General features: G+C 62.0%; 3 protein-coding genes across 6 annotated transcripts in view; 1 reads left to right on the top strand and 2 right to left on the bottom strand.

The window, feature by feature from the left end:
* Nucleotides 1–2,474, bottom strand: part of AGRN (agrin) — a 32,145-nt gene extending 29,671 nt beyond the window's left edge. For 2 of the 3 annotated variants that reach the window (XM_045190402.2, XM_024554872.3), the window contains exon 1: nucleotides 2,172–2,473. In XM_045190402.2, coding sequence (XP_045046337.2) covers nucleotides 2,172–2,378 — 207 coding nt within the window. In that variant the 5' untranslated portion in view covers nucleotides 2,379–2,473. Of the gene's footprint in view, nucleotides 1–2,171 lie in introns of all 3 variants that reach the window. The other variant, XM_053920073.1, reaches the window with a different exon arrangement.
* Nucleotides 2,475–4,691: 2,217 nt separating this feature from the next.
* On the bottom strand, nucleotides 4,692–6,105 carry ISG15 (ISG15 ubiquitin like modifier). Its single transcript, XM_024554823.4, has 2 exons — nucleotides 5,866–6,105; nucleotides 4,692–5,241 (listed from the first exon to the last, which is right to left on the bottom strand). The coding sequence occupies exons 1-2, from the start codon at nucleotides 5,866–5,868 to the stop codon at nucleotides 4,747–4,749; spliced, it is 498 nt and encodes a 165-aa protein (XP_024410591.1). The 5' UTR covers nucleotides 5,869–6,105; the 3' UTR covers nucleotides 4,692–4,746.
* Nucleotides 6,106–12,015: 5,910 nt separating this feature from the next.
* On the top strand, nucleotides 12,016–16,468 carry HES4 (hes family bHLH transcription factor 4). 2 transcript variants are annotated; one of them, XM_053920078.2, is made up of 4 exons: nucleotides 12,045–12,828; nucleotides 12,910–13,005; nucleotides 13,119–13,206; nucleotides 13,291–16,468. In XM_053920078.2, exons 1-4 carry the CDS (start codon nucleotides 12,721–12,723, stop codon nucleotides 13,650–13,652), a joined length of 654 nt encoding a protein of 217 aa, XP_053776053.1. In that variant the 5' UTR covers nucleotides 12,045–12,720; the 3' UTR covers nucleotides 13,653–16,468. The 2 variants fall into 2 exon arrangements, with proteins under 2 accessions (XP_053776052.1, XP_053776053.1); XM_053920077.2 differs by having other exon boundaries at nucleotides 12,016–13,005.
* Nucleotides 16,469–20,009: the final 3,541 nt, after the last annotated feature.

Genomic DNA, 20,009 nt, shown 5'->3' with positions numbered 1-20,009 from the left:
TGGGGTAGATCAGGGGTGGGGGATGGTATCAGTGATCCTCTTCCCACTGGGGAGAGAGGCTGCAGAGGCCAGAGGCAAACGCCAGCCTGGGCGCCCAGGCCTTTGGCTCCCTTCCTACCTCTGTTGCTCAGGCCAGACATCCAGAGTAGACCTGGGCAGGGAGGTAGGGAGACGTCTGGTCAGCCCCCAGGAGGAGGGTGCAGGGAAGCACACACAGCATGGATGCCGCCGCCCATGAGTGTCACGCATGAGGACACAGATCCAAGGTCTGTGGACACGCCCCTCCCCCAGGAAACAGCTCCCCACCCCCAGGTCTAACTGACCCCAGCCACCAGATTCCAATAACGGCCAAGTCAGCCCAGGCTGGATGTGGCAGGAGGACCCACCTGGCCTGACTTGCCTGCCTCCCTTGCCGCACTCCCCACTGCCCACCCTGGGTAGAGCCAAGAGTAGCTAACGTGGGTGGTAGCACTTCAGGGTGACAGGCTCTGAGCTCAGGGCTCTGACCCGGCAAGGTTCCTTGCAGCCCTGTGGGTGGGCGAAGACACTCCCCACCCCCAGGAGGTGAAAGCCCCCTCCTCCAGCCGGGCTCCTACAGTGAGCCTTCCAGGCTGCCTAGGGAACACAAAATCAAGTTTGGGCAGCACCAGGCAGCCGCACCCTCTGCTTCTGCTCCTGGGGCCCTGAGGGCGCCTGCTCTGACACACGGGGCCCTGGGATGCCTGCAGCCTGGGGGGGGGGAGGGTAGGCGGGCTTGGAGGGTCTCAGGAACTGCAGGCTGAACAGCAGGCTGCCCTTAGGGAACAGGTCCCTGGGGAGTGGAGCCTAGCACCCTCTCTGCAGGAGCTCTGGGAAGCTTGGGCTTCCGAAGTGGGGGATGAAAGACAATGGTGGCCAGTCCACCTGCCTCCCTCCTGCGTCTGGGAACCTGAGGACTGACGCATCTGCAGAGACCCCTCCACCCTCCAGTGGCCTGGGTGGAGCAGTGTCCAGCCCTTTCCCTCCAACCTCCAGACACACACTAGGCTCAGAAGGATGATAACCAGCATGGGGGAGGGCTGGGCAGCTTTCATCGCCTCCCCCCACCCCAGCCACACCCAGGAGCAGCAGGGAGGAAGTCGGGAAAATCCTGCAGGGACTTGGCAAAGTGCCCCGAGGTGGAGAGGAGGGGGCCCAGCGGGGGATCCCAGCTGTAGCCCTCACAGGCCTATCTGAAAGAAGCTGCCGCACTCCCCATGTCCAAGGAGAAGAATGATCCGATTTCTGGTCGAGGAGATAGTTTTATGAGCTAGAAGGGGGGGTGGGGAACGGGCCTGAGTGTCCTGAGCCCACCCTAGGACCGCACAGTGGTTTAAAACCATCATACCTACCCCAGGAGGCTTCCGAGTCCCACTCTGGAGGACACCCAGCAACTCCCCCATTCCCTCGCCCCGGGCGAGGGCAAATGCAGGTCTCCCAGGAGCGGATGGGGCACCTGCCCCTGCCTACCACCCCCACCGCGAGCACTCGAGGCTCAGCAACGCCCCGCCCACTTTTCTGCTCCAGCCCCCACTCCCAGGCACACTGCAGTACCCCCCCCCCCAGGATCCCCGCGGTCGGAGATTAGCTGTGAACCCCTTTCTTCTGACCACCCCTTCTCGCCCTCGTAAAGCCCTCTGGGGAGGGGCGATAGCACTGACCACAGACAGAACCCCCACTTCCTACCCAGACAGAAACCCTCACCTCCCTTCGTCCCTTATTCCTTTTCTTTGGCTGCTGGGGAGCCGGTGCGATAAGCACACACTCTCCCTGGGGGGCGACTAGTTGTTTCCAACAAGGGAGTGGGCTTGGGGTGGAGAGGCCGACGGGATTCGGTCCCCTGGGCCTGAGCATCTCCAGGTGGGACTGCAGAGGTACCGCAGGAACTTTCCCTCTGGCGCTCGCGAGTTTTCCGGGACCCGGCGCCCCACCCGGGGTCTCGGCGGTCGCCAAGGGAGCGGGAGCGGGAGCTGCGGAGCGTCTGGGGCTCGTTCCCACGGCCTGGGGCGGGGGGGTCTCTGCGGGGCGGCCAGCACCGCGAGGGCCGGGCTTCCGGACTGGGGGCCGTGATCGCGGGGAAAAAGACCCCCCGCAGGGTTCCAGGAGGGTTCGAAGGGGGTCTCAGGACCCCGGGGGTCCCGGCGGGGGCCCACCTTGCACGAGTACGTGTGCTGCACCGGGTCCACGTTGAGGATCTCCTCCACGGTGCCTGTGAGCACCACATTCGCCTCCTCCTCCCGCCGCTCCAGCGCGCGCTCCGGGCACGTCCCGTCGGCGCCGTGCAGGGCGCGCGCAGTCACCACCAGGAGCAGCAGCAGCGGCCGCAGCGGGGCCGGGCTGGACAGCCGCAGGCTGGCCATGGCGCGGGCGGACGGCAGAAGGCGGCTGGAGCGAGCGCACAGACCGGGCCGCGCCGGGGACCGGACTGGACAGGACGGGACGCAGCTCTCAGGCCGAGGGTGGGAGCGCGGGCGGTGCGGAGGCGGGGCGAGGGCGGCACCCGGAGCAGCACCGCCCCCCCAACCGCCTGCACCGCCCCCGGTCCGCCCGGCGCCCGACGCCCCGCGCCTGCCCCGCGAACAAAGCGCTGGGACAGCGGCGCCGGGTGGAGGCCGGGTTGGGGGAGGGTGGAGGCCAGGCTGGGGGAGGGAGGGGACTGGGTTGGATCGGGCGGAGGTGGGTAGTGGGACTGGCCAGGGCCGAGGGTGGCTGGGGGTGCTCTCTTTGCTGCTGCGGCCCCCTACAGATGCCCCTCCCCCGCCGGCAGGTCCGTTTCCCTCCCCCAGGAAATGCGGCTGAAATCGGGTTAATGCATAATCTGGAGACGACGTGACGGGACTTCCAAGGGGCTCCAGGCTGCTCCGGGGCCGAAGCGGCAGGAGCTTCCCGGCCGCGGGAAGGGCCTGCCAGACCCCGGGACTTTGCCGACCCTCGAGCGCTGCAGAACGCCCCTCCCCCTGCGGGAGGAACCTGATTCGGGACCCCAGCCCCCAGCTAGAACGGGGGACGGGGGACGGAAGCTCAGTGGGCCGGGACCCCTAGCGGGTAGGGGAGAGGAGGCCGCCCCAGCGGGCCGCGACCCCCACTGGCTCGGGCCAATGCGGGATGGGCGCTGCGGCTATTGGTCAAAACAGCTCAGGCCCGCCCACCTCCGTTCCCAAGTCGGCTGGGGCCTCATAGCAGGGCCGAGGGCTCCCCCTGCAGGCCAGCGGCCGCGACCTCGGGTCAGTGGCGGGGAGACCGGGCACACCCCCTCCCGGCTCCCATAAGGGCGCGTCTCCAGCCTGGCTAAGTACTGGGGTAAACTGCGGTACAGAGTGTCCAAATTACAGCTTGGCCTAGCTGAAGATGGAGGGGGACCGGACAGGGAGACCCCTCCCGTTGCTCCAGGGCTGGGTCTGAGGTTCACCCCTCACCCCAAGGCAGCCGCAGAGCTGGGAGCCAGAAGCGATGAAGGGACAGATCTGCAGAGACCCCTCTGGAGGATCCTACTTCTCCAGACCCCGGTGGGAGGTTCAGGAAAGGAGGCGGTCTCAAGGGCGTGTACTTACACTTGCTGAGTTGCAGTAGGACCAAGAGGTGAGAGTTGGGCCCAGGAAAAGGCTGGGACCAGGCTGACACCCCCCCCCCCCCCCCCCCCCGCCCCAGGCACACCTGTAGGTCTACACATATCTGTCATGGGGAAGGCAGACCTGGAACCCCCCCCCCCAGCCCAAATACACACTCCCACAGACCAGAAAGAGGGCTCTTCTGGGTCTCCAGCAAAATAAATCCCCCTGAAGAGTCTGAAAGCTAAGGTCTGAGTCCCCAGGATCTTGGACTTTGGCCCAGGGAGGTGTCTGTTCTATCACCTCTATCTCGTCTGCATCCGAGGCTGATCGGCCTGGCTCCCTCGGGCTCATTTGGGAAATTGGGAAGGAGGAAGCATATGCCGTGAAAGCATGAGCAGTTTGTGCCAAACGGTGCTCTCCACAAACTTCCACACGGGCTGCAGGAACCCCCATCCAGGTGCCCCTCTCCTGCTGAGAAACTCTGAAGACAGGTGTATTTGTTATGAACAGTTTCCACTCAGTGCTCACTGGGTGGTGACATGCGTCCAGGCCCTGCCCCCAAACCTCCCCAAACCAATGCAGTCTGGGCAAGGTGGCTGGTGGGTCTTGGGGAGCAGAGAGGCCCTGAGCCCCCTCACCTCCCAACCCACCCAGGCAAGCCCTAGGACTTACTCCCTTACCTCTTCCAGGGGCGCTGGCCCAGTGGGGACCTCCCCTTGTGGCCTTTGGGACCCACCCTGCCCCCTGCCCCCTAGCTGTGCTGTCTGCCGATCAAGATGCCAGGTGGAGACCAGTTGTTCAGAGGCTGACTATGCTCCACCTGGAGGCAGAGGTGGGCTCCATCCAGTGAGTTCTCTTCTTTCTCCAGAAGTTAATTTCCCGAAGGTATGGGAACATCCTCAATTTCTCAGTGGCGGGTGGGGGTGTTACTATTTTGATCCCACTAGGCTGTCCCTTAACTTGGCAACCCCAGCCTGGTGACCACCCAGGAACCCTGAGTCCCCTTGCCCTATTCCCTCTTCCACCCCTCCCACAAGTGTTCATCACCAGGACTGCTGAATGAAGTGCTGACAGAGGTGAGGGTGCTGAGGGAGGGGTGAGGGCAGACACAAAGGCAGCCAGTTAGCTTTGCATCAACTTTTATTTGCGCCCTTGGTCAGGGACTTACAAGTGGCCCTCACTTCTGCTCTCCTGGCCCCGCCCTGCCACCTCGAAGGTACAAGTTCATCTGCACGGTGCACTCAGGTATGAGCTCGTACTCCTTCAGCTGCACGTTGTCCTCCATGGGCCTCCCCTGGAAACTCAGCCAGAACTGGTTGGCCTGCACACCCTCCTTCCGGCACACCTGCTGCTTGAGATCAACCACCTTCTGTGTCAGCTGGACCTCGTAGCTGCTGGAGCAGCCCTTCTCGTTCCTCACCAGGATGCTCAGGGGCGTGCTGAAGCTGTGCACCACCAGCAGCACCGTGCTGCCGGGACCCAGGCCCTGCGTGACCAGGGGCACGCCGTCCTGCAGCACTGTGCTGCTCTGCTGGATGACCAGGTGCTGCAGGAAGGCAGGCACGCCGATCTTCTGGGAGATCAGCTGCTTCAGGTCCGCGGCCACCATGGACTCACTCAGGGGCACCTGGATCTCCTCGCCCGCCAGCAGCTTCACCTTCAGGTTCCCTCCCTGTGGGCATCACGTGGAGCTCAGAGACCTGGGCACTACTCCTGAGGCCACTACACGCATAGTGTTGGCACAGGGCAGGCTCCTAGGGTCAGGGGCGCAGCTCTCTCCTCTGGGTTCTTTCCATCACCAGAAGGATCCCAAGTATGAGAGATACACGAGGGGGCATTTCTCAAGGAACGTCCAGCTGCCCATGACCATCACTTGACTCCTTTTCACCAGCTAAAATGTACCTCCCAGGGACCCTGGCTGGTGTGGCTCAGTGGATTGAGCATGGGCCTGTGAGCCAAAGGGTTGCTGGTTCGATTCCCGGTCAGGGCACATGCCTGGGTTGTGGGCCAGGTCCCCAGTTGGGGCACATGAGAGGCCACCGATCCATGTTTCTCTCCCTCTCTTTCTCCTCTCTCAAAAAGTATATAAATATGTATTTTTTTAAAGATGTCCCCCCAAGGGATCTCACAATTACCTTTCAACACCCACACCCTGACCTTGGAACGAGTCCTGTCCCTCCACGCATACCTCAGAAGCTGGGCACTCTGAGCAGCCCTGCTTGCCAGGCACACGAGGGGACGGGGAGGAGAATGGACTGGTGCCGCCCCACCTGCCCCACTTGGCAACCCGCCTCACCATGTCTGTGGGCTCTGCAGCCAGGTCCTCCGCAGCAGCGATGAACTCTCAGCGTCCCAGCTGCAGCCGCGTCCCAGCTCAGGCCGATGCCGCGGGAGCCACCGTGCTCAGCCCTTTTCAAAGCCTGTGCGGCGCACGTCAGGGGGCGTGTCTGGGGCCAGCTTCCCCAGCCGCCAAAGGCAGCCTCGGTTTCAGGTTTCAGTTTCTGTTTCCCAAAGGGTAACGTCAGAGCCAACGGCAGAAACAAAACAATGAGGAGGGACTTTCTACCCACCCGGCCAGGCCAGGCCAGGCCGGGGAAACAGGTCCGCACCCCCTCCGAGGAGCGTGCATTCCGGCCCCATACAAGGTGCACTGAAGTCATACTTACGTGAAGTAACGACCGGAAAGTTTCACTTTCCATTTACCAACTTACAGAATTAGGAAACTTAGAAAACTTCGAAACAGTTAATTCACATATAACATAAAATAGTGCCAATCCAAACTCCCCGGACACGATCACCGTTGGTGGGGTGCAGAATTTGTTCAAATTGTCTTTTCTCTATGACAGAGATGTATCTTGTATTTCCTACAGCAAGGAACTCGTGGACGGTGTTGAGAACTCGAAAAGACGACCCACAAAAATGTGAGGAGACATTTGCGCATCGTATGTCAGATAGGGGTCTGGTGTGCGCAACACAGGAGGAAGCCTTACAACCCACAACAAAAATGGGACTCAGTCACGCACCGGTCCAAGCGCTTGGCCAGGTGTTTCTCCGCAGAAAATACGCACGCGGCCAGCAAGCTCACGAGAAGATGCTCAGCGTCGTTCGGGGATGCGGATCAAAACCACAGTGAGAGAGGCCACGCCAACTGGATGTGAGACCGTAGCAACGACAGTAATAGAACAAGTACTGAGGGAACGCAGAGAGACCGGGGCCTCCCGCGTTGCTGATGGGGACGTGAATGGGGCAGCCCCTGAGGAGAGCAGTCTAGGCGTCCCTCTGACAGTTAGACAGAAGTTCACGCGAGCCAGCCGTCCCCCTCCTGGGCCTATGCCCAAACGAACTGAAAACGGCTGTTCAAACAAATGCCTGTGCACAAATATCCACGGCAGCACTAACAACAGAAAAATGGCAGGACCGTGGGAACAGCCAAGCCCATCAGCAGTGGGTGTGTCAACACAGTGTGGTCCACTCTCACAGGGGACTGTCACTCAGCCACAGAGAGGGACGCAGCGCTGACACGCACTACAACGGGAGTGCGCCGTGACAACACTGTGCCAGGCGACAGGAGCCAGACGCAAAGGGCACCGCGCTGTCGTGATTCTGTTTCCCGGAACTATCTGTTGGGCAGGACGGGGAAGGCGGGGAAGCGGAGGAGGACGAGTCTCACCCGCCCAGTCCGCAGTCCCGAGCCCGGTGGGATGAGGTGGCCGGGTGTCCAAACATCACAGCAGGGACAGCGCGGGAGGAGGGGAGTCCTTGAGACTCTGCGCTGGGAAAGGGAGCCTTTTTCACTAAGACAAAGGGCCTTTACTAGCTGAGAGGGAAAGCCTTTGTAGCTGTACATTATGCCCAAGGTTTAGAAGGGGAGAGGGAGGGAGCCTAGAAACCGACTAAAATATATAACCCTGAACCCCAGCGGTCGGCACGCAGATTAAGCAGAGGGCCCACTTGTTGCCTCGGCTGAGATGGATAGAGAAACTTACTAACAACTTCATTTCCTCCCTACGCGGGGCCTTCAGACCAACGGGTGCCTTCCTGTGTTTTCCTGCTCATGTGTTTCATGAGTAAGCTTGCCGCCTCATTTCCACCACCTGTGTTGTGTCTCAACTGAATTAATCTCTGAAGAGCCAGACAAGAACCCAGGGGAGGCAGGGAGTGCCTCGGGCCTCGTGGGTAACATGTCCGCGCCAGGCACATCCACAGAGACCTGAAGATAGACCAGTGGTTCCCAGGGGCTGGTGTTGGGGGTCGGGGGTGCTGGGGAGTGACTGCCGTGGAACACAGGGCCTCCTTCGGGGGCGGGGATGAGATGTTTGGAACTAGATGGAGGTGATGGTCGCACAGGCTTGTAAACCCACGAAATGCCACTGCGCTGTGTGGTTACACTGCCTAAGTTTCCGTTCTATGAACTTCACCTCAATGAAAAACACAACGGCAACAAACCTGCTGCCTGTGTAGCAGCGTCTCGCGAAGGTCTCACGTTTGAACAGACCCCTTATGATCGTCCGAAACACAAGCACGAGCTGGGCGAGTGGCTGTAAGTGCTGCGTCACGCTGTGTGGGACCTGGTTTAGTTACCCAGCCCACGCTGTCGAGTATTTGTGTCCCAAGTTCTTACTATTGTATTACAAACGGCACATAACAGGCATGAATTAGCCAAAAATAAAAGCAGCAAAAACAAAATGTTTTGACTATAACTCTTGACCATTCTGCCTCCCAGCCCCCAAATCCCACCCACCTCAACAAGACTAGCGCCTCTCTGTTCCCGCTCCAATCTGAATCCTTCGCCTACCCCCCCCCGCCCCCCCCCCCCCCCGCTGTTGGGACTCCCCAGCCCATCTTCCTGGACCACATCCTGTTTGCTGAAGGCCTTTGGTCACCCTGGTGACAGGGCTGGGGCTGCCCTGGGGGGGCTCCAGCTGCTTTGTGGCTGGCTGAGAGAGTAGCCTGTGGCCCACCAGGACGGGTGTCCTCAGAGACCTGGGCGGGTCACATTTCTTAAGAAAGGGTAATTTTGAGCTGCGCTCTCGTTACACAGCAGGACCCTCCTCTCTCTCCACCAGGAACCAGGAAGGTGCGGCATCTGCCACCTCTTGACCTCAGAGCCACAGCCTTCCCATCCTGGACCCCCTCCCTTCCCTGGCCAGAGCCTTACCCCCCACTTGGCAGGCACGTCCCCTTCCTGGCCACAGCACCCTGTAACCCCGTCTATGGGGAGCAGAACCCTGTGCAGGGCAGAGGGTGCAAAGGAGGCTGCTGGATCGCACTGACCAGCAGGACCAGTGGGCCCCTCAAACAGCATGGTGCCTGGTTCCCAGCAAAGCAGACCCTGGGGGCGGGGGATGGGGTCTAGAGATGAGCACTATCCCTTTAGCTGCATCAGGATTGCCTGGGAGGGAGGGAGGAAGGTGGAAGGAAGACCTGAGACAAGAGAGGGCTGTTCTAGCCTGGGGTTGGGGCAGTGAGCTGGAGTGGGGGTGTGGCAGGAGCAGAGTGTGGGGGCACTGGATAACTTCAAACCCACAGAACCTGGTAAGGGCAAGCGAGGCAGGCACAGGGAGGGAACCCAGCAGGCCCCACAGCCAGCTGGATACAGCTGGACACTGACCCACATGGCCCCTGCACTAGAGCTGCCAGTGGGACGAGCGCCGGGCACACCCCACAGTCCTGTGCAGCCAGCCATCCGGGCGGGTGTCAGGGGCAGGGTGCCTCTAAGCCTGTCTTCTCTGAGTTCAGACCCACATGAGCCCGAGCCCTGGGTCTGCAGCGAGGATGCCCAGGGCCGGCTGTACTGGTGCCTCCGGGGTCCTGATACCCCTCACCACTAAATGACTTCCGTGACCCCACCCCAGACCCAGCAGGGCAGCACAGGCACATGACAGACTCAAGGGACAACCCCAAATGAAGCCAGCCAGTGCAGGGCACAGGCAGGTCCCACCCCCTTTCTGGGGGAGAAGAAAAGGTGGAGGGGTTCAGCTACTCTGACTGCTCTGGGACTTGGCCCCCTGGGACAGCTGGCCTTGACAGCTCCCAGAAAGCACCACATCAGACAGAAAGGCAGGTCTCAAAGCCAAGGAACCCCTGTGGATGCTGGAAGAAGAAGGGAGTAAAGGCAGGGAGGATGGGGCCGTGAGAGTGAGAGGCCACTCTCTCAGGGTCCAGAACCTGGTCCATCCCGGCTGCCCAGCTACTGCTGTGACCAACAGACAGACCCGAACGCCCCAGTGAAGTCGGTCCTCTTCGGTGACTTGAGAATTGGAACTGAGTGCGCAGGGGCAGTGGGGATGGTGTGGAGTGAGTGGCTTGGCAGCCGCAGGTTGGGGCCGTTTGGAGATGTGTCACTCACGTGTCTCACAGCTGAGACCTCCGTTGGGACGCAGCTGCAACACCCACACAGGCCTCTGTGGGGGCCTCTCCTCGGGGCCACTTTGGGTTTCCTCGCAGTGTCTGGGTTCCGAGAGTAGGAGTCCTAAGAGGGCCAGGGGAGCGCGAGTGGCATTTTTGATGTCCGGCCTCGGAAGCCACATCTCACTACCACCCTTGTCCTTCCCAGTCCATGTCATCACAGTCTACCCAAGACACCCCACGGAGCACGCAGGATGGGAGATACGGCCGTGCTTATCTTTGGAAAACGCCGGCTGCCAGACCAGGGTCTCAGAACCATTTCTCCGCTGCAGCCGGTAACCCTCCTACTCTGAGGAAGGGAGCCCCACCGGCCCTACCAGAGACCAAGTCCACGTGTGAAAGACAGGGAGGGGACAGTTGGAGGGACGGGGCCCAGGCAGACACAACCACACGGGCGGTGGAGGTGCAGCCCTGTGGGAAGACACTGGGGAAGCTGAGCTGCTCTGGGCTCCTGGCTCGGGAGAGGGCAGTGCCCCCCTGCTGACCCTTCTGCTCAGCCCTCTCCTGCCTGCTTCTGGGGCAGTAACAACTGTAGCAGACCTGTACCCAGTTCTCCCTGCACGGTGCTTCCAGCGTAGGGTTTCATTCACTTTCCCAGTAACACTGGGATAAATGAGGAGACAGCCCATCGTGCAGGCGAGGAGGCAGGGATGGGGCGGGCCAGGGCGGCAAGTCGACCCATCTGACAACTACAAGGGAAGGAACGGTCAGGAACATGGCTCCTCGGGCCTGTCCTTCCCATCTGAACACCCTGCTTATCTGGTCCTCAAGGCCACTGGTGGCCCAGGGCCTGCCCTCTGGCCAGGAAGCTCTGGTCTTGCCTCCCACCAGGACGCCTACCAGGAGGAGAAGGCAGGGATGACCACTGGGGTGTGGAGTGGAGGCTCAGGACCCCGGGGGGCCTCCTGGACAGCAGGGCTGGTCTCAGCAGGCCCCAGACCAATCAGTGCTTCCAGGACTTTCTGCAGCATGGTCCCTTGAGGGGATCCTGTCAGCCCGCTGCGACTTTCCAGTGCCCCACCCAACTGCACCCGGCTCCTCTAGGGCCAGAGAGGGAGAGGGAGGGGCGGCCTCCCCTCGGCCAGTGGCAGCTCTGCCTTGAGGTCGGTCAGGAGGCGTGTGCCCCCCTGTAGACGCGTGTGCGTGCTGGGGAGGGTCTGAGCCTCCTCACTCCCGACCTGGCGCCCAAGGGGGACCTCGGGAGGACCAGTTTAGCGCCGGGATACCGGACGGGGACCCCGGGAAACAGGTGTTGGGACAGGGCCAGCTGTGGACGCCACCACTAGGTAGACTCCCAGCAGTCCAGATGACCCTTCGGAGCTGCCAGTCGGCTCTTTCCCTTGGTCAGAAAAGCCCCCCAAGGCTCTACCGAACCCTCCCGGCGGGACCAGAAGCCCCTTTGATCCCGCAGTGCCCCTCCCCTGCCTTCTTCCCTGAAGACCCCGCGGCAAAGAGTCCCGGACCACCCAGTGAAAAGAAGGGCTTCGCTTCCCCAGCAACCCACCCGTTTCTGTGTGTCTCAGACACGAAGCAATTATTTTGTGTGTCAGCGGTGCCTCTGTGCTAGATTGGAAGCCCCAGGAAAGGCCTCCCTGGCCCCAAGAGTACGCGGGCCTGGAAAAGGGCAGCTGTGGGCTGGCGATCCCGAGGGCTCAAGACTGCAGCGCCCCCACGACAGAATTCAACGTGAAGGCAACGTCAAGCGCTAAAGTAAGCGCAGCCCTGTGTTCCCCGCTTTGAAATAAACAAAGTCTTAACAGCTGTCCTTCAATTTTTTTAAGCCCTACTTTGCTGCTGCTGACCCCGATGTCGGGTCATCTAGAGGAGTGTGACATCACTTGCCCCATGATGTCACCCTATCTGGCTGTGTCATCACCTGCCTTCACCCTGAGACACTCTGATTATCTGGTGACATGGCCTGCCTAACCAGTGACATGTTTACATTCTGTCCCATGACGTCACCTGCTTGACTGGCGACATCCCCCTACTTGCCCCATGGTATCACCTCATTGGGCCTGTGCCATCATTTAAATGTGCTGTGAGGCCATCCTGCCTGCTTCATGACCTTGGCCAGCCGAGCTCTCTCCTGCCCAGAGGCTGGCGTACGCGTCCACGATGTCACAGGTCTTTGGTGGGTGCTGCTGGCCGCGGCGGTCCCCAGAGCACGCGGTGGCTGTGCAGAGGCCCCAGGCCCTGGCGGGGACAGGGAATGGCAGGGGAGGAAGGAGGCTTGTTAGCCGAGGCTCGCCCACTCCTGGGGGGGTTGGGAGGCGGGACTCCGTTCCCTTCATGAATTTCCTTTCAGATTTCCCGCTCCGGTGAAGGTGAGCCTCGCGACTCCGCCCAGCCCCCCGGGGGGGGATCGCCCCGCCTTTGCTGTGCCGGAGGCGGGCGCGGGCGGGCTGCGCGGCCCCCCTTCGCGGCCTGCCGGGTTGGTGGGCCCGGCGCCGCCGCGTGACTGGCAGCTGTCGGGGGCCGCGGCCGGGGGCGAGCGGCGCTGCGCCGGGGCGGGGGCGGAGGGAGGGCGCAGCCGCTGATTGGCTGGCGCCAGTGTGGGAAAGAATGCGGAGCCGCGTTCACACCGCCGGCTGGGGCTCTTCTCGAAAGAGCGGGCGGGCGGGCTGCGCGCGCGCGCGGTCCTGGAGCCGGCTGGAACGGGACTCGGGGCGCCGCGCGCCCGCCGGCCCGCCCTCGGCCCTCGGCGGCACGCTCCGCCCGGCGCCGGGAGGCGCAGGGGCGCACCATGCCTGCAGACACCCCGGGGACTCCCAGAGCCTCGCCGCTGGCAGGAGCGCCAGCCAGCGCCAGCCGAACCCCAAACAAGCCCCGGAGCGCGGCCGAGCACCGCAAGGTGGGACCTGGTCGGGTCCGAGTTAAGGGGTGTGGGCTGGGGATGGAAGGACGCCGGACTCAGCTTCTGCCCGATCCGCAGTCTTCCAAGCCGGTCATGGAGAAGCGGCGCCGAGCGCGCATCAACGAAAGCCTCGCTCAGCTCAAGACCCTCATCCTGGACGCCCTGAGGAAAGATGTAAGTCGGGGACCCCGGGCGGGGGCAGGTGAGATCGAGGGGCCGAGGCGTGGAGTCCGGAGTCTGGGACACACTGCTGGACTGCAAGCCGCCCACACCGGCCCCGCCCGCAGAGCTCCCGCCACTCGAAGCTGGAGAAGGCGGACATCCTGGAGATGACCGTGAGGCACCTGCAGAGCTTGAGGCGCGTGCAAGTGACAGGTGAGACCCGACGGACGGGCGGGGAGAGGCTCGCGGGCCAGCGCCGCGGACGCCGACCACCTGCTCCCTCCTGCCGCCCCGCAGCCGCGCTCAGCGCCGACCCCGTTGTCCTGGGCAAGTACCGCGCCGGCTTCAACGAGTGTCTGGCCGAGGTGAATCGCTTCTTGGCGGGCTGCGATGACGTCCCGGCTGACGTGCGTTCCCGCCTGCTCGGCCACCTGGCGGCCTGCCTGGGCCGGCTGGGGCCCCCCGCCGCGGAGCCGCCCACGCCTGGGGTCTACCCGGGTGGGCAGCCGCGGCCGGCGTCCAACGGCCCCTTCCCGCTGCTGCACCCCTGGGCCGCCTTCGCGCTGCCGCTGCTGCCGGGGCTGACCCGGGCGCCCCCCACCGCCCCCTTGGCAGGGCTGCATGGCCCGAGCGAGCCCTGGAGGCCGTGGCTACGGTGAGGCCGCCTGTTCTGGGGCCTCGGCCGTCGCTGGGACTGTCCCAGGGAATATTTATTTCCAGAGTCCGCGACGGGAGTTTCGTGTTTGTTTTTGTCTTTTTTGTGAAAGGTCTAGTCTGGTAGCACCAGAGGCTGCAGCCCTCGTAGGTGCAGGCTCAGCGGGGCTCCGCGTGGGCTCCACCCCCTCACTCAGCCCCGCCCCTTCCCGGGTTTGGTCCCGCGCCCGCGCCTTCGCTCCACTCCTGGCAGGTGGCTCCTGCGTGGGTCCATCCAGGCGTTGCATTTGCCGGCACCAGTGCAGGGACCAGAGACCGCGCCTTGAAGTGGGGGTGTGAGGTTCCTCAGGAGGCCCAGGCAGGAAGGTGACAGTATCTACCTTTTTCAGATGCGTGTTGAGGGGCACTGGGCCCTCAGCACCTTTCCTGCTCCCGCTCCCTGGTCCCTGGATGGGTCCCTGGCTGCTGAGCTGTGCTGAGGGGTGACCGTGTCCTGAAACTCCATTTCTGGCCTGGTCCACGTCCTGCCTTGTTCTCAGGGTTCTGCCCAAACCCACTGACCCGCTGTCCATGGACAAGCCTGCCCGAGGCCAGTGTCTCCCCAGGAGAGGAGAAAGTGCCCCAGGGGCAGGGGACTGGGGTGTGGCTGCACAGGGCTCTCAGTGCCCGGGGGCAAGGAGTGCTCTCCCACCCCGAGTCCAGTCCTGCCGTGTGCCTAGGAAGGGAGAGACCTTACACACATCCCCCCCCCACAGGGGGCAGGGACTGGGGGTTCATCATGTGCATGCTTCTGTCCTGAGCACCTGCTGTGTAGCAGCCCTGCAGTGCCACAGCTGGTGTTGCCATAGCTCAGCAGTGTTGGACATCAGCCCTGGAGTCGCTGTCCTGCCCTCCCAGGTTAGGGCCCACCCTGGAGTGTATCATTTTGACCCTGCCTAAGGCCAAGCCGAGACTCATTTCCCCAAGAACAGTTCAAATGGTTGCCCCCGTCCTGCTGTCCGTCTGGCCAGGGCCGTCTTAGCAGAGGAGGGTGAGTCACTGCCCGAGACTTGTCTGCCCCTCCGTCATAGCTGCCAGGTCTGTGCCATGGGCGGGGGTCACCTGGGCCCTCCTCAACGGGGCCGTACTCACCTGACAGGGACCTCCAAGTCCCCCCAAGCCTGTGCTGCCCTGCCCTCCGGCTGCCGTGTGCACGGATCTCCTTGAGGACCAGGGCCTGGGTCGGACTGTGGAGGTGGCAGCAGTGGGCTGGGGGCGGCACCGTCGAATACACGCAGGTTCAGGGGCCCCTGCCCTGGAAGGGAGGAGCTCTTGGTTAGGCCGGGGAGCCCCTGCTGAGCAGGGGGGTTGCAGATGGTCTGTGCTGGGGGGGTGAAAACCTGGTTGGGGGAGGGAAGCTGGGGGGCCTCACTGTGGAAGGGAGGGGAGGCCTGGGGCATGGGGGGGTGGAGCCTTTGGTGGGTAGGGGGTAGTCAGGGCCTGCTCAGAGCTGGGCTCAGCACTTGGGACCACTCAGGCCACACTGACCTACTGAATTCGTTTTCACAAAGGCCAGAGCCAGGAGGTTTAGGGGGGGCATCACCCTTGGTTAGGTTAGGGGGGTCTGAGGAAGCACGGGATGCTGAGGCTGGGTGCCAAGGTGAGGGCCCCGGGCACAGAGCAGCATGAGAGGGGATGTCTTGCCGCCCTCCACCCCACCCTAGGTTTTCCCTTCTCAGCAGCTGAGGGCAGCTGGGTCTTAGAAACAGCACCCCAGCCCCCAGCTGTGGAAGGAAGCACACCCCTCTGCTCCCCAGCCAGTGGAGAACTGGGGCCCAAACCATGGAGTGCTCTCCCCATAGGGGGCTCTTTCTCCTCCCCCTACTTCCCTCTCCCCTTCTCTGTCTCCCGTGGGCTCTGGGTGGGTCATTCCCACCCTAGCTATTTTTATCTTGGCTTTTATCTTGCAGACACTTCCTACTAAGTAATGATGAAACACCTTCTCCAGGCCAGGCATGTGGACGGGCTGGGGAGGGACCAGGACTTGGGTGGGGCTCTTGGTCACTTCCCCTCCCAGCAGCAGCTTGCTCATGTCTGGCCCCCTTCCAGCAAGGTTCCTGTGAGAACCAAAGGCCAATAAAAGTTTGCTGAATTCATGTGCACCATCAGCTGATCTGTCTGCCTCTGGGCGTCAGAGCCCTGTCCATCTGGGTCAGTCTGTCGGCCTGTGGGGCCAGGGCTTGGGGCCAGGACAATGACAGGGAATCATAGGTGTGAAGTCTGGAGGAAGAATCCGCCCAGGAAATTTGCAGTCGGACAAGGCTGGGTCTGCTCCCCACCAAAGCTCCTGCAGTGGCCTGATTCTCTTCCCCCCAGGCTGTGCCAGGCCGCTCCATCTCGGGGGCCGCACCCCTCCCGGGACGCACCCTGGGACGAGGAAGCAGGCCCTGGCTTGACAGCCTCCTGGCAGGTTCCTGTTATTCAGCCAGTGAACACAGCGACCCAGCGGCTCCCCTCTCTTCGAGATTAGGTTTCAGATGCTGCCTGCTCTCTGTCTGTCTGTCTGTCTGTCTGCCACTGTTCATTCGGGGGAGACCAGCTGTGCTTTGCTATGGAGAAGCCAGCAGAGTGGCACTGAGAACCGCTGTCACAGCCACAACAGCGAACTTGGCCACAGGTCCTGGCCCCATCCAGCCTGCAGACGAGCCCCTGCTGTGGCCTGATGTGGGGGGCCCCAAGCCAGAACCCCGGGGAGCAGCTCTCGATTCCCATCCCACAGGCACTGTATGGGGCAATGAATACCAGTGGTTGTAAGCTGCTAAAACTTAGGTTAATTTGTTATGCAAACAACAATAAATTTTGTGTAAAAGTTAAGATGAATATAAATAACAGCAGTAGCAGACAGATACACCCATGGCCCCCCAAGGATCACCACCGCTTGCCCTCAGAAAGCGGTTACGAAGGGGGGGGGGGTGGCGGGAATAAACCCTGAAGCAGCCCTGAAGCCCAGGGGCTCGGCCTGACTTTGACCTGGAAGCAGTTCCCCAGCCCCGAGCCCCAAGGGTGGGTGCTGACTGCCCACCCCTGTGGCATCTGGGCAGCGCTAACTGATGGGGCAGCCTGGATTGGAGCAGGGGTGGGGGGTGCACAGGCCCTGGGCCTCACAAGAGGACAGGTGAGGGGGTGCTCACTCTGGGGTGCCCAGTGCCCATGGCCCTAGGTGGGCCTGGCCTCAAGCTGAGCCTGCCACCCACAGCGCAGGCACTGACACTCCCGGGCCACAGTGACCCCTTCTGCAACCTGGCTTACCAAAAAACACTTGGGTGCTGCTACCTGAAAGCTGTCATCTCCTGGGGCTCCCCTGACCCCAACACCCACCTGGTCTCTGGTGGCTTTGGCCCACCTCCAGGACCCCTCCCCCCTGTGAGTGAGGGGCCTGATACCTGTGTGGGGGTGCTGGCTCTGCAGAGTAGAAGTCAGTGTTGGAAGTCTGAAGCCCCTTTCACCCCCTACCTCCCAGTAAGGGAGGGGCACACACCTGAGCCAGCAGAAGCCTCTCACCTCTGGCCCTCCCATCCTTACCCTAGTGGAAGGGAAGGGCTTCCCAGCTTTGCCCCACCTTCCCTGTGGCTCCCCCCAGCACCCCTTGCCCTGTCCCAGTGTCATGAAGGGAAGGGCCCAGCAGCCCCTGCTGTGGGGAGGTGCCATTGTCCTCTCCTGGTACCCATGCCCACCTCCAACTTCTGCGCTGACCACAGTCTGGGCCAAACATCCCCATCCAGAGGGTGGGGGGCTGACTGGCCTGAGCACCCCCAAGTCTAGACCCTCTCGTCGTCCTTCAAGGCCCCAGGCCCTTCAGGGCCCTGAACTTGGGCTCTGCCTGCCAACCCAGATCTGGACACTGTCACTTAGGCCTCAGCCCTGTCATTCCGCTATGTGGTCCAGGCCGAGACGGGACCTCAGGGAAGTGCCTGGTGGGACAGGGGGTCACTGGGCTGTGTGTGGGTGCGTCCTTCAGTTGGTTCAGCTGCAGGAAAGGAGAAAGCTCCGCTCCGTGAATGCCGAGGAGTTGCTTTGCTGAACTCAGACGTGGTGAGGGTAACATTCCAGCAGCTGAGCTCCCTGATCTGCTGCTCGGAATGGGCAAGCTTTGGCTGGATCTGAGCCAGGACCGGGTACCATGGACCCTCGGAATGTACCCTCAAATGCCTCACCACCGAGGTGATGGCCTGAGGAGGTGGGCCTTTGGCAGGCAATCAGGACCAAGGGTGGAGCCTGCAGGAAGTGCCCTGTGGAAGGTAGGGAGAGAGCTTCCTAATTGCAGCCATGGGAGGACCCCTGGGGAGGCGAGGTGGGGGGTGGCGGACAAAACCAGACCTGCCAGCACCATGACCTCGGGTGGTCCAGGTCTTAATCTGAGGTCCGGGGCTTAATGACACCAAGCAGACTGGAGGCAGGAGGCTGCCGATGACCCTTTCAGAAGCCATGGGGAAGAAGGCCTGCCTCTTGTTGGCTGTGGTGTGGGCTGATGCTCCTTTGCGTATGTGGCCCTTCCCTGGCACTAGGCCACATGAGGGACCCTCCCAGCTTACAGGCACACCTGGCTGGGGGCCGGGGCTGGGCTTGAGGGTCTGCAGGTTCCCTCAGATGACACCCCTCCCGCCCCTCGCAGCAAGCCTTCTCCTCAGCGTCAAATTGGACCTCCTGCCCAAATTCAGCAGGGCAGCTTCCTCCTGGCCGGGGAGACCTGCTGCCCCCAGCACGGGGCCGGAGCACTAGGGAAAGTCAGGCCACCTGGCCTGGAGCTTTGGCACCTGTGTGGAGTGAGCTGAGCGGTGCCTTTGATGTCCCTGTCCCTGAGAGGCTCTCAGAGCGCGGCAGCTGTGGTCATGGCTGTGGCTGTAACTGTGACCAGGCTGTGCGTGTCCTGGCTGCTGTCCTCATGAGCCCCAGGTGCACAGTCATCTTGGGTCCATGATGTGGTGTTGGGAGCAGTATGAGCTCCCAGGAACCTTCCCGCCCAGAGCTAGGCTCACCTGGGCAGGTGAGTGAGGAGGACACGCACACAGAGCCAGGGATGCACAGTCGCCGATGCAGACACCCACGGAGCTGGACGGAGAGAGAGGCCCCACCAAGACCCTCAGACCCAGCATGCTCGCCCACCCGCCCCGGCTCCCTCAGTCCGCTCTGTCTGGGAAGCCTGCAGACCTGCCTCACAGCCCCCCCACAGCGAGGCGGGCAGGAAGGCTCCCTGTTCCGCCTGCGGCTTGGCTGTGTGGCCCCGGGCGAGTCTCGCGTCTCAGAGCAGCGTGGGATCAGTCCGGGCTCCTGCCTCGGCCCGTGTGGGTGGGAGCGTCAGAGACGGCGCACGATCTGCGTTGGGACCGCCCCTTCCGGCCAAGATGGCGTAGCTGGGACCAGATTTTCTTTCCTGCCTTCGTCGGCTGGGGCACCGTACAAAATTAGAGGAAACGGCACACGGGAAAGACAGCTGTCCCTGAGAAGGGACCGATGGGGTGAGCCTCGTCGCCCCAGCTGACCACCTGAAGAGCACTTCCCGGCCAGGTGCCAGGTGGAGCCCGGTAGCCTGCCCGACTCGAGGGGGTGGAGCTGTCAGTTGGGGGGACCGGTACGACCAGAGCTCAGAGGATGAAGAGGGGTTCCGTGGAAAGTAACCTCGCAGGGTGATCTGATCATAAATTGCTAACTGGGCAGGTCCTGGTGGGGCGTCACACCCCAGGCTTATAACCTTTAGTGAAAAGTTCGTCTTTGTCTAACAAACTCTATAAACAAGGCCTAAAAGCATCAAACAGCTTCCAGGTAATTCAGCTGCACCCAGAACAAAGCTCAAAAATATTTATGAGAACAAAAATACCCAGCCCCCGACACGTTGAATTCAGTGTCTGGCACCTGGGAAAATTACAGGCTCACGAAGGAGCAGAGAGCGGTGACTCATAAGGAGGAGAGAAGCGAAGCAAAGGCAAGCAACCCGGAAATGTCACAGAAGAGAGAATTAGTGTACAAGGACACTAAAACAGTTCCTACAGCGGCGCTTAATGTGCTCACGAAGCCCGAGGAGAGTCTGAGTCTCGTTGGAGACGTGGAAGGCGTAGAAAGCCCACTGAGGTGAATAGCACAGTGTGTGACGGGAGAACTGTGCCCGCGGCCGGCCGGCAGATCAGACGTTGCAGAGGGAGGTACCAGTGAACTGCAAACATGGTATTCATAATAAAGCAGATTAAAAACCAAACATACAAACAAAAAGACAGGGAGGGCATCATTGAGCTGCGGGACAGCATCGAGGGGCCTGATTCACGTGGAATCAGGGTTCCAGAAGGAGGGGAGAAATTACAACATTTAAAGAAATAACGACTGGAATTTTT

This window comes from Desmodus rotundus, chromosome 3 (genome assembly GCF_022682495.2).
Source record: "Desmodus rotundus isolate HL8 chromosome 3, HLdesRot8A.1, whole genome shotgun sequence".
Taxonomy (NCBI): Eukaryota; Metazoa; Chordata; class Mammalia; order Chiroptera; family Phyllostomidae; genus Desmodus; species Desmodus rotundus.
The sequence above is the reverse complement of the archived record's forward strand: the minus strand, read 5'-3'. Positions and strand labels throughout refer to the sequence as shown.

What these genes read in the sequence shown, in the direction of transcription:
- HES4 (XM_053920077.2), top strand. Translation starts at nt 12,721, where the DNA reads ATGCCTGCAGACACCCCGGGGACTCCCAGAGCCTCGCCGCTGGCAGGA. An exon ending in TGGACGCCCTGAGGAAAGAT is followed by an intron (nt 13,006 to 13,118) that starts GTAAGTCGGGGA and finishes CCCCGCCCGCAG; the next exon opens with AGCTCCCGCCACTCGAAGCT. An exon ending in GAGGCGCGTGCAAGTGACAG is followed by an intron (nt 13,207 to 13,290) that starts GTGAGACCCGAC and finishes GCCGCCCCGCAG; the next exon opens with CCGCGCTCAGCGCCGACCCC.